A 13,264-nucleotide genomic window follows, 5' to 3' on the forward strand; every position below is an offset into this window, starting at 1 on the left:
AGATATATATATATATATATATTCCCTTTTTATATCTTTTCTAGAGCAAGAAGTTTGATGTAAACAAAATAACTTTCAAGTAATTGAGGTACTTTCTTATATAAGTGTTTCAAATAATAAATAAAGTCCTTAAATTCTTAGACTGGCATGTCCGATTCACAACAGTGCACTCTAAACCTTTGTCTGGTGTTAGTGGTGTTATACCTATTTTTTTTATCTGAAAATTGATTATTTTCTATCTCATCATTTTACACTTTCCCAGTTAGAGATTAGAGTATTAGAGTACAGGGTGGCGTAACATGAACCATAATTAATTAATAAATAGTATGATTTCTATTCGATGTCTCCGTAAAAAGAATAATATGATAAACCCACCAGTGTTGCTGCCCAAATGCACGACAACACCTGCAGGAGGGGGGGGGGGGGAATCTGGTGTTATCTGCATTTTTTCGGGGTTTTTGAGAACTTAGTCTTGTTCTATGAATTTTACAGAGTAATTTATCTTAAAAATTTTATAATAAGGTCAGCCACATTTGACTCAGCATTTAATTGTTATGTATATGACAACCAGTAGTACATTGAAACTCTATAGAGCCTAACGCATTGATTTCACATCCTAGAGTACTATAGTTTCAGTAGAAGTAAATATTTCCATTTACTGATAGCGCCGATTAAAGGATTCATAAATCTAATTGGGTAATGAGATAGATAGAAAGATAGATGTTACCGCCAAACTATTTCTATTGGTTCAGAATAGACAACAACCACATGACTGAACCCTGATTGGATCAGGCGCTAATGGATTCGGCATACAAGAGTGCTAGGAGTAGAAAACAAGAAAAATAATTCTAGAACTAAAATAGTGAATTAAAGCATCTTAAAAATTACTTAAAAGTTAATAAATTCCAGTTTGAAATGTTCGTCCCTGTGCTAGGAAGAAATCTTATATAAAGTCTAATGTTGAGGCCAGCCTAAAATATTTCCCAAGTTTTACCCTGTATGGATCTAGGGTTATCCACAACTGCATACATATCTCACAAGGTTTAGACAGAATACAAATATACAAATACAGAAAACCAGATACAGAGAACCATAGATTAATTAATAATAACAGATAGAACACTAGACGTCGTCTTTTCAAGATTTACGGGTTTTGTTGTTCACAATAACTCTGAGGCAGAAGCCAAAAGGAATTACGCGTATGCTCCAGAGAGAGAGAGCATGTTCTACGCAGTTCGATGCAGAGAACACAAAACATTGATGTAGAAGATTGTAAGATTACTGTCTGAAGCAGATTAGAAGATAAACTGAGAAGAACGCATGAGAAGAAGACGACGTCAAGGGTTCACCTAGAATAGGATCGGGAGATTTAGAGATCCTAAAGTAACCTAGAGAACTGTATATCATGGAGGAGTTAGGGAGAATAACCATACTACATCTTAGGGATAGTTTAGTAGGAGAAGATGGAGGAGAGGTTAAGCTTCTCATTTCAGTAGGTTCAGTAGGTAGGATATCTGTAGAGTTCTTTAGCTGGTTAGAACTAGCATTTTGAAAAACTGGTAGAGAAGACGGAGAAGGTATGGTTTGTCTAGCTAGAGTTAGGTCCATCATAAAGTTAGATATACAGCTCCAAAGAGTCGAATCCAAATCATAAACACAATCAGTTCTGTCAGATCCATCCATCTGAAATAGAATATTTAAAGTTTGTAAAACTTGAATATAGTTGCTAGTACACTGCTGTCCAGATTGGTTGGAGATATTAGTATCTTGTGTGTGATGCCGAGAAAATCAAATATATTCAATAAAAGTCTACAAGCTAGGAAAGGAAAAGTTTACAAGAGAAGAATATATAAAATAAACAGTTTCTAAACCCTACCTGTTGCCCGTTTAAATACCACAGGATTTGTGGTTGAGGAAAGGCGGGGGATGTGGAACAGGATGCGGAGAGTTGAGATCTATCTTGATACTCAGGTTCCAGACCAGAGAGGAAAGGAGTTGACTCAGGTAGTACTAAATATACAGAATAGAAATAAAGGAGTACTAAATATACAGGGAAAGAACTCAAGGAGTACTAAATATACAGGATAGAACTCAAGGAGCACTAAATATACAGGAATAGAACTAAGGGAGTACTAGATAAACAGGATAGAACTCAAGGAGTACTAAATATACAGAATAGAAAATCAAGGAGTACTAAATATACAGGGATAGAACTCAAGGAGTACTAAATTGCAGAATAGAAAATCAAGGAGTACTAAATATACAGGGATAGAAATCAAGGAGTACGAAATATACAGGGATAGAAATCAAGGAGTACTAAATATACAGGGATAGAACTCAAGGAGTAATAAATATACAGGGATAGAAATCAAGGAGTACTATATATACAGGATAGAAATCAAGGAGTACTAAATATGCAGAATAGAAATTAAGGAGTGCTAAATATACAGGATAGAAATAAAGGAGTACTAAATATACAGGAATAGAACTCAAGGAGTACTATATATACAAGGATAGAACTCAAGAAGTACCAAATATACAGGAATAGAACTCAAGGATTACTAAATATACAGGATAGAAATCAAGGAGTACTAAATATACAGGAATAGAACTCAAGGAGTACTAAATATACAGGGATAGAACTAAGGGAGTAATAAATATACAGGGATAGAACTCAGGGAGTACTAAAGATACAGGATAGAACTAAGGGAATATTAAATATACAGGGAGTACTAAATATACAGGGATAGAACTAAGGGAAATCTAAAGATACAGGATAGAACTAAGGGAGTATTAAATATACAGGGAGTACTAAATATACAGGGATAGATGTATTGGAAAATACATGACCGATAAAGATGCCTTCAATATCTTCGGTTAAAATAAAGAAATATGGGTTTAAATATTCAAATGTATTAGGATTGAATAAATTCAGGATGCCAGGGTTATATAGAAGGTTTATCATTTCAAGGTTATATAAGAAGGTTAACCATTCCAAGGTTATATAAGAAGGTTTACCATTTCAAGGTTGCGTAAGAAGGTCTACATTTCCAAGGTTACATAAGAAGGTATACAATTTCAAGGTTATATAAGAAGGTTTAATAATTCAAGTTTTTTTAAGAAGGTTTACTTTTCCAAGATTATATAAGATGGTTTATCATTTGAAGGTTATAAAGAAAGGTTTACCATTCCAAGGTTATATAAAATAGTTTACCACTTCAAGGTTACATAAGAAGGTTTACAATTGCAAGATTATATAAAAAGGTTTACCATTTCAAGGTTATATAAGAAGGTTTACTATTCCAAGGTTATATAAGAAGGATTACTATTCCAAGGTTTTATAAGAAGGTTTACTATTCCAAGGTTTTATAAGAAGGTTTACCAATCCATGGTTATTAAAGAAGGTTTACCAATTCAAGGTTATATAAGGTTTACTATTCCAAGGTTATATGAGAAGGTTTTCTGTTCCAAGATTATATAAGAAGGTTTACCAATCCAAGGTTATATAAGAAGGTTTACTATTCCAAGGTTATATAAGAAGGTTTACTATTCCGAGGTTATATAAGAAGGTTTACTATTCCAAGGTTATATAAGAAGGTTTACTATTCCAAGGTTACATAAGAAGGTTTACTATTACAAGGTTACATAAGAAGGTTTACTATTCCAAGGTTATATAAGAAGGTTTACCAATCCAAGGTTATATAAGAAGGTTTACTATTCCAAGGTTATATAAGAAGGTTTACCTACAATATCCAATTTAGCTCCCATTTCCTGAGTCCTAAATGGAGGACTGCTCTCAGTTACCTTAAAATAAAATTAGAAAATATTAATGAAATCTTTAAACACTCTTGTTTATTATTTATTTAAAATAATCCGTTTTTTGTTATTCGTGAAACAACCAGACTTGTTATACATTTTATTAGAGTTAGTTAAGTTGATTGTTTTCTGCAAATATTTACAATTTTGGAAATATAAAACAGAATTAAAGAACTGGAACACTTGCCACAAATTCTTTGTTATACATCTTTGCAACCTGATGGCGTATTCTAAATTACGGTATCTGTTAGATCAAATAGTACAGGTTTAGAATATCAAAGGATAACACCGTCAGGTTGCAAATATATAGAGATTAAAGAACGAAAGTTTGTGCTGAGTGCACAGTTTCTTTCTCTCTCATTCTCCCCCCCCCCCCCTCCCCCTCCTATGACGTTCTAGTAGTTTAATAATTAATTTCCAGCAGGAGCGTGAACACTGTCAGAATGAATATCCTTCCGCCTCCCCTCAACAACTTTTAAGAATATAAAAACAGTTTAAATTTTAATTACAGATTTTATTATAATATTACATTTCGTAAGAATAATTATCTTTATATTTTCGGGGGGGGGGGGACTAAACCCTAAAACACCTGCGATTTAAAAAATAAGCTTTTTTAAGGCCAACAAACTAAAATTTTCTAATTCCTATATCTTTGCTACCTGATAGTGTAGACCTTTTATATTTTAAACTTAGATTATTTGATCTAACAGAATTCATAGTTTGAAATATCTAAGATTTATGACGTTGGGTTGCAAAGAAATTAGAAAATCAGAGTTTGTGGCACAGACTCAATTCCTTTGTGAAAAATTTGTTAGACCCAGAGCTAACTTCAATGCTGGGTCGGAAGGTTAAATAAAATTCTATATGGCGGAAAATCTTTTAAATTTGAATATATAAGAATAGTGTGAACCCAACCCAATGGGTTCTCAACTTGTATATAGTTATACCATACAGTTCATTGTTCCCATAACATAGAAATAAAGCCAAACAATCTAACCCAAGCACAACAGGATATTGAACCTTTTATATGTTTGTAGCCTGAATGCACTACAGGCTAGACCCACAAGGGTATTGAACCCTTTTTTTATCTGGTAGATATCAAGAGTCCGTTAAAGGGCGGAGCCAGTGGAGGATCAATGCCTGAGAAAGAAGTGAAACAGCATTTCTATAACCGAGGCAGAAAGCAGTTTTATCGGCCATCTTATACCCCAGAACTCGTCAGTATGCTCGAAGCAATGAATAGGAGAAGTTCCATCAAATATACATTCGCTACTATGGGCAAATGTTTTGTTGAAGAAGAGTTGATCTATCATTCAATCACCAGTTTGTTTACTTAAACCTGTAAATATAGTTTGTGTGTAACCATGTTTCATTATTCTACTCAATCTTGGTCTTTTACTTTCAGTCCTTCAGTCAAGTCTATAATAGCTTTGGAACTAAAAGTCAAGCCACTTAATTTGGGATTCCCATGATTATACCGAGTTCTGGCCCCAATCAAATTTCAAGGCAAATTGGTCAAGGGGCTCAAAAGGTTTGATCGGACATACAAACAAACAGACAAGTAGACAGCGATTACTACTTTATGTAGATATAAAGATTTAGTTGTTTCAGAAAATGAAATATAGGACCTGAGTTCTTGCAACAAACTCTGAACTATGAATTCTGTTAATTTAAAGAATATGAAAAGTAAGCACTGTGGGGTTGCAGAGATAAAGCGACTATAAAAAATATGAGTTTGTGGTAAGAACTCAGTTCTTTCACATCCAATGAATCTTAGAACAAGGAGTAATTTATATAACTGTACCTGGCACACATATCGTCCTGCAGCCCGTCTATCCACACTACCCAGAGTAAGACGATGCGTTCCAGGTTTGACAAGCCCGGAGCGAGGAAGATCTATTTTTAACCCAGAGACAGGAAACGTCAACACCCTGAAAGTTTATCTTTAATATCAACATAGGGAATAAAAGTTTTTTAGTAAACAACAACAAAAAGTAACAGAGCCAGTCTTATACGTTTAGGTATAAACATAAACAGAACTGAACTCTTCGATTTCTCCGAATTTCGTCCATTCCTGCTTTACCACTTTGCATTTATCGGTTTCATTCCTGCTTTACCACTTTTAATTCATCTGTTTCAATCCTGCTTTACAACATTTAATTTATCTGTTTCATTCCTGCTTTACCACTTTTCATTTATCTGTTTCATTCCTGCTTTACCACTTTTAATTTATCTGTTTCAATCCTGCTTTACAACATTTAATTTATCTGTTTCATTCCTGCTTTACCACTTTTCATTTATCTGTTTCATTCCTGCTTTACNGTTGCTACCTCAAAATACATCTATCACCTACTACACCACTCTAAAAGTTGCTACCTCAAAATACATCCATCACCTACTACACCACTCTAAAAGTTGCTACCTCAAAATACATCTATCACCTACTACACCACTCTAAAAGTTGCTACCTCAAAATACATCCATCACCTACTACACCACTCTAAAAGTTGCTACCTCAAAATACATCCAACACTTACTACACCACTCTAAAAGTTGCATGAACCGAGCCGGTTCAACATGTACTGTATGCCTGTATAGTTTGTATGCATGTCCATTCAAAGCTGAAAACTTTAGAATTGGATAAACTCAGGGGGCGGAAACGTCATGTGTGTGTGTCTGTACCAAAAGAGTGTGTGTAAGGAATACCGAACCGAAGGCGTATACTGTAGGTATATACAGTACATAAGAATCTCGGTATTTGTACGGTCTAGGAGAGTACATTTGTTTATTGTTAATTGTTTACAATAAAGCCAAATTTTCATGCAAAGAATATAATTTGATTAAAGTTTACAATAAACTACTCGTTATTCAAGTTTAATTATAATTGACGACATTGTTCTGAAATTTCCTTGATGTAGTCATGTTGTGTGTCTGTACCAAAAGAGTGTGTGTAAGGAATACCAAACTCGTCTGCAAAGTGCGAATGGCTTTCTCACGTCAGACCAGCGCCATTTCCTTTCCCTTTATTCCTATTCCCTGGATACACTTATTCCCGATCGCTTAATCTGAATATCCAATGTACAAACACTTTTAATTTTCTTTATCTGTGATAAATACTTAACATAATTCCAATAAAAGCCTAAGAATTTTTAGCCTCAAATTAAAAAAAATTCCTAATGTAATTTATTCAACAGAGATTCTTTTGGTATTTGTACGTTTTACATAGATTTTAAAGCAAATAACGTGCAGCAAAATATTGGACAATGGTGAACATGCCAAGTATCCGTCCAAGGAGGCCCGTAGTTAGAATTTGCGAGAGGGGGGGAGGGGTCACAAAGTTAATAAAGTGCTTGGGTGCATATTAAATTGACAAATCATTTATTGCAGACAAATTTTTAAATATTTGAAAAAATATTACTTGTAACGTACATTCTATTGGTAAAATAATAGTCTTAATTTCCCAGTTTTTTAAAGTTTTTTTTTTTAAATTTTTGTTTCCTTCTTTTAATTTTTTCCTTTCCTTCTTTTTTGACTCAGATAACAGGGGAAAAGTGGTGCACAAAAAAGATTCTTGAAGTCTATAGAAAATGTTTCAGGGGAAATTAAAACTTTGCAGCTACAGTCTGGAAAACGGAAATGAAACGGAATAAAGCTTTATCACTATTGTTTTAATATTTCAACCAAAAGAGATATAATATTTTGCACGAAGTTTTCTTTTTCAGCAAAAAAAATAAAATTTATAATATAAAATTAGCGATCAAACGACCAACTAACATTAATGATCAACTACCGTTAACGACCAACTATTATTAATAATCAACTATAACCGTTAACGATCAATTACCGTTAACGATGAATTTCCGCTGACGATCAATTACCGTTAACGAACAATCAACGTTAACGATCAACGTTCAACCAACTTTTATGACGTAAATATTAACAAACGATAAAAGTCTTAAATAAACGTTAACTAAAAAAACGAAATGAAATTCTTGGACCTATGCTAATTCAAAATTTTGCTTGCAAAAGGTTTGCAGACTAAGATTGCAAAGGTATAGTAATAAGAAAATAAGAATATTAATAAATTAGACCACGCTGAATACTGGTTGCAAAGCCAAGTTATTTACTTTCAAGAAAATGATTTCTTCCAAAAACTAATATTTTCTAATCCCCATATCTTTGTAATCTGACGGTGGACAACTTTGATATTTCAAACTTAGATTATTTGATCTAACAGAATCGATATTTATATATCTAAGGTCTACAAAATTGTGTAAAACAGATATTAGTATTAAAAAATCAGAGTTTGTGGGAAAGACTCAATTTCTGTAGATTACATATATTACAATACATACACTCAACATTAACATGTCTTTCATAGAACCTAGGTTTAAAGTGATGTTCTATGCATAATTTAAGTGGACTGTAAGCGTAATTTCAAGTAGCCCCTCCATGCAAAGATGACAATTCCTGATTTACAACGGTACCCTTGAAACCTAAATCTAATCAAAATGTTGAAGATACCGATTTTTTTCTGATTTGAAAAGTGTTAACTTCTGATAATTTTTACATTGCTATTTTTAAGCAAGAAATGCGCAAGTGACTTTCGCAGAGAACTCTCACATGACAATAAACAGTTAAAAAAAATAAAAACATGAACATCTTATTTATCCTTGATTGGAAAAGCTTTTATAAGGGTACCGTTGTAAATCGGGCATTGCCATCTTTACATGGAGGCTTACTTATATTATATATATTATTGCCATAGAAAAAATGAAACTGTTAAAATTAGTTCCTTCGTTCCTTCAAGTAAAATATTTTAAGTTAGATAAGGATAGGGATTAGAAAATTTGTTGCATAAACTCAAATCCTTTAAAATAAAACATCACTTTTCATTGGGCTTGATTATATCGAAAAAAAAATTTCCTAAAGAACAAAAACAGACAAGTTCTGAGAGGCGCCATCTCTTTATTAAACCAAGTTTGCAGAAACTCATTTCTCACTCAGTTTTAAAACCAATTTAAAGTTAATCTAATGCATTGCTGTGAGATAAAATTGATCAAGATAAAACTTGATTTCAGGTTTAATTAGTTTAAAGCACATTAGCAGGATTCTCAAACATTCTTTTTAATTAAAATTTAACTTTTAATTTATAAATTAATATAATTTTTTTTCTTAAACTTATATGATAAATAAATGTACAATTTGAGGGAACCCGTGGTTTAGAAAAACATTTAATTTCCCGAAAAAGTATTTAAGCAAATCATAGAAACGTCCTTAATATTGGCCAAAAGGTGGATATATAAAATTGATAATAATCAAATTAAGAATGATAATGATAGAACATGGTGATAGAAATATAATAACAAAAATGAAAATAATTCAATTTGATAAAAAAAATTCTTTGATATCAAGATGCTGTCCGACAGAAAACATAACAAACACAAGGAATAATTGCAAAAAATTTCAAAACTGAATTATTTTTTTTATATATAATGGCTTATGTTTAGTTTAGTACTCTTCAGCCATATTTTGTGTTTTTAACTGATTTACTTTTTAGAACTTTTTCTTTCTTTCTCTCTCTCTCGGCAGGTTTCTTGTATTTATTTATTTTCTTCATTTCATCTTAGTGAAAGGTGAACTTTTCCAGATGAAGTCGTTGTAAAAGTTAGATTAGGTCGAGGTGGGGGGGGGGGGGGGGGGGGGGTAGATGGACCGGACATGATATTCGCTTTAGTACTGCAACCTGAGGCCTGAGTGTAGATTTGATCAACATTAATTTTATAAAAATGTTTTTTCTTTTCCTTTTAGGATTTTAGGATCCATCTTGGGACTACTTATAGGGACAGACCGGCTATGTAAGGTATTTAAACTGAGTATACAGTGTTGTAGAAAAATTCTTAGGATTCATTTTAGACATATTAAACCTTTCCACGATGTATAATTACTGAGTTTGAGCGCAAAGTCGACGTTCAAAATCATGAGTTTGGGTGGGTACGTTTTCAGAATCGGTATTTTTTAATTATTAAATAACGACGACGAAAAATATAGTAAAAATTCTTTAGTAAACTAATTAGATGTCTAGGAACATATTTCTCAAAAGAAATTTGTCAATAAATCGAAGTTAGAATTAATTATTTCCTTTTTCATCATTTTATTGAATATCTTATTTTCTATGAATTTGTTCGGAGATTTCGTCAAATTCTTCAAATGTCGTCTTTTTAATAAAAATTCCAGAAAATCTGCAGAAAATCTTTGTGAATAAAGAGAGATTATAGAAACTAATAATTGAATAAGATTACTTATTTTCGATGATAAGAGTTAATTTTTATTTTCTCAACCTGTTCCTAAACAACTAATTAGTTTACTGTAGAATTTTGTTTACATTTTTTGTCGTCGTTATTTAAAAATTAAAAAAAAATATTCTGAAAACGTATCCATCCAAAAGTACGATTTTGAACGTCGACTTTGCGCTCAAACTCAGGATTTATAGATCTTTAAAAGTTTTATATGTCTCAAACAAATCCTAAAGAATTTGTCCACACCACCACATATTCCGTTCAACTACCTTACATAGCCGGTCTGTCCCTTTAAAATTCATGTCAAAGGAAAGATTATCGTCAAACATCAAAAAAAATCTAAGTGAATTAAAAAAAAATCATAAAGTATTATTTTTTAGATTTCATGGAATGACTATAGTACTGTAGACTGTAGACTACAGACTATAGTACTGTAGACTGCATACGGTAGACTGTAGACGGTAGACGGTAGACGATAGACGGTAGAAAATAGACCGTAGACGGTAGACAGTAGACAGTAGACAGTAAACGGTAAACGGTACAGGGTAGATGGTTGATGGTAGACGGTAGATAGTAGACGGTAAATGGTAGACGATAGACGGTAGATGGTGGACGGTAGATGGTAGACGGTATATGGTAGACGGTAGCGGGTAGACGATAGACGTTAGACAGTAGATTGTAGATGGTAGATAGTAGATGTCAGTAGATGGCAGAAGGTAGACGGTATACGATAGACGTTAGACAGTAGACTGTAGATGGTAGAGGGTAGATAGTAGACGGTAGATGGTAGGCGGTAGACGCTACACAATAGACAGTAGACGGTAGATGGTTGACGGTAGACAGTAGATGGTTGACAGTAGACAGTTTACCATAGACGGTAGACGGTAGATGGTAGATGGTATACAGTAGACGTAGACAGTAATCCTCATCTTAAAGTTTCATCTTAGTTTCTTCTAGTTCTCTTGCGCGTCTGTCCTTAGATGAATTGAAGAGATCTATGATTTAATCCTTGATTCCTGGTTATAATGGGTGTTTGCTTATCTTTGGCTTTAATTCTGTAATTAGATGCATACATAATTACTTTGAACTTCAGGAGCATTCATTCAATTAAACTGAATGAGTGGAGTTGACTGTTTACAGATCAGAAGATATATTATAAGAATTATAAAAATAATATTAGATTAAATTTAAATAATAAAAAACTTAAATAGGGATATGAACAGTATACAAGGATACAATATGTATAGAAGGATATATTTGTAAGAATATATATATATATATAATATATATAAGAATATAAAAAGGATATAATCTGCATATAAAGGTACAATCTGTATACAAGGATACAATCTGTATATATGGATACAATTTGTATAAAGGATACAATCTGTATACTAGAATACAATCTGTTAGAAGGATGGAGAAGGATAGAGAAGAAAAGAGAAGGATGGAGAAGGATGGAGAAGGATGGAAAGGATGGAGAATAATGGCAAAGGATGGAGAAGGATGGAGAAGGATGAAGGAGGATGGAGAAGGATGGAGAAGGATGGAGAAGGATGGAGAAAGACGGAGAAGGATGGAGAAGGAAGGAGTAGGATGGAGAAGGATGGAGAAGGATGAAGGAGGATGGAGAAGGATAAAAAAGGTTGGATAAGTATGGAAAAGTATTTAGCTTGTTTATTGAATAATAATATTGACCTGTCAGTTGTAAGTCCTGGAACAATCCTATATATCTCACTAGAGTTTAGATACCACTTGATGCTGTCTATATACTGACCCGGAGAGGGTCTGTAGCTGCAAGTTAGCTCTGCTCCATCCCCCTCTATCACCACACCTGGATAAATTGTAAATTGTAAATTATTCATATTTGGGAGTATCTAAAGGATTTACTCCATTCAAAGTTCTTTACTTGACTTTTGGCAGATTTTTCTAGAAATCAACAGGATTAAAAAGAATTCGAGAGTATGCTTTTCAGAAAACACTGGAGAACTCCAGATTTTTGAGAACTCTCCAGAAAGTTCTAGAGATAATATTAGAAATAAAAAGGTAAAATTTTAGATAAAACGACAAAATTAAAGATAAAATTATAAAAACATTTAATATATTGAAATCATGCAGTAAAATATACATTTCTCACAAAAATACTTGAATGATTAAAATATAAAATTTTTAAGAAAGAGTAAACGCTGATTGTTAAAGAAAGTATTGCATGACGCAAGGTCGATGGTTCTTAAAAAAGTATGAATAAGACAGGACGTGATTTAGCTCCGGGTGCACAACAGACCTGGGATGGATGGGTTTGTGAGATGGAGACTACTGAGTATCGGTGCATTTGCTCCGACGAGAACCATCATAAAATTCACTTTAAACATTCTCCTGCAATATAAACTTTTTTATTTGAGTTTTAGCTTTTCAGGCGAAACATCGACATTTATATATCTGGACAGGTTCGGAATATATTAATTTAAATTTCCATTACATGAAGTTTAAGAGATTAGGTTTAAATATTTATCAATTTTACAGAACAAATAGATATCTAACATTGACATTCTTTAAAAAGGATATTTTTGAATCTAGAATTAGCAACCAACATTCATCAACATTTTCGCAGCAAAAGAGGTTGCACTAAAGAGAAAGCAGTGATGAGTATTTATTTCTTATCACTCGCTTTTCATATTTTTAAAAATGTACAATAATATGCTTTTGCTTGATAACGAAAAGACTAATATAACGACGAAAAGACTAGTATAACGACGAGAAGCCTTGTATAACGACGAAAAGACTAGTATAACGACGAAAAGACTATTTTAACGACGAAAAGACTAGTATAACGAAGAGAAGCCTTGTATAACGAAGAAAAGACTAGTATAACGACGAAAAGACTATTATAACGAAGAAAAGACTATTATAACGACAAAAAGACTAGTATAACGACGAAAAGACTAGTATAACGACAAGAAGACTAGTATAACGACGAAAAGACTATTATAACGAAGAAATGACTATTATAACGACAAAAAGACTAGTATAACGACGAAAAGACTATTATAACAGAGAAAAGACTATTATAACGACGAAAAGACTAGTATAGCGAAAAAAGACTATTATAACGACGAAAAAGGAAACAACTTATTATTCATAAAATCGTT

The 13,264-nt window shown here is 32.7% G+C and overlaps 1 protein-coding gene across 1 annotated transcript in view; it reads right to left on the bottom strand.

Moving 5' to 3' along the window:
* Window positions 1-778: 778 nt before the first annotated feature.
* Window positions 779-13,264, bottom strand: part of LOC111700160 (uncharacterized) — a 36,309-nt gene continuing 23,823 nt past the window's right edge. The window contains exons 3-8 of the mRNA XM_023470987.1: window positions 12,400-12,491; window positions 11,814-11,949; window positions 5,621-5,747; window positions 3,744-3,804; window positions 1,877-2,010; window positions 779-1,683 (exon numbers count right to left, since the gene is read on the bottom strand). Coding sequence (XP_023326755.1) covers window positions 1,279-1,683; window positions 1,877-2,010; window positions 3,744-3,804; window positions 5,621-5,747; window positions 11,814-11,949; window positions 12,400-12,491 — 955 coding nt within the window. The 3' untranslated portion in view covers window positions 779-1,278. The remainder of the gene's footprint in view (window positions 1,684-1,876; window positions 2,011-3,743; window positions 3,805-5,620; window positions 5,748-11,813; window positions 11,950-12,399; window positions 12,492-13,264) is intronic.

The sequence above is a fragment of the Eurytemora carolleeae genome, unplaced genomic scaffold, assembly GCF_000591075.1.
Source record: "Eurytemora carolleeae unplaced genomic scaffold, Eaff_2.0 scaffold392, whole genome shotgun sequence".
Lineage (NCBI taxonomy): Eukaryota > Metazoa > Arthropoda > Copepoda > Calanoida > Temoridae > Eurytemora > Eurytemora carolleeae.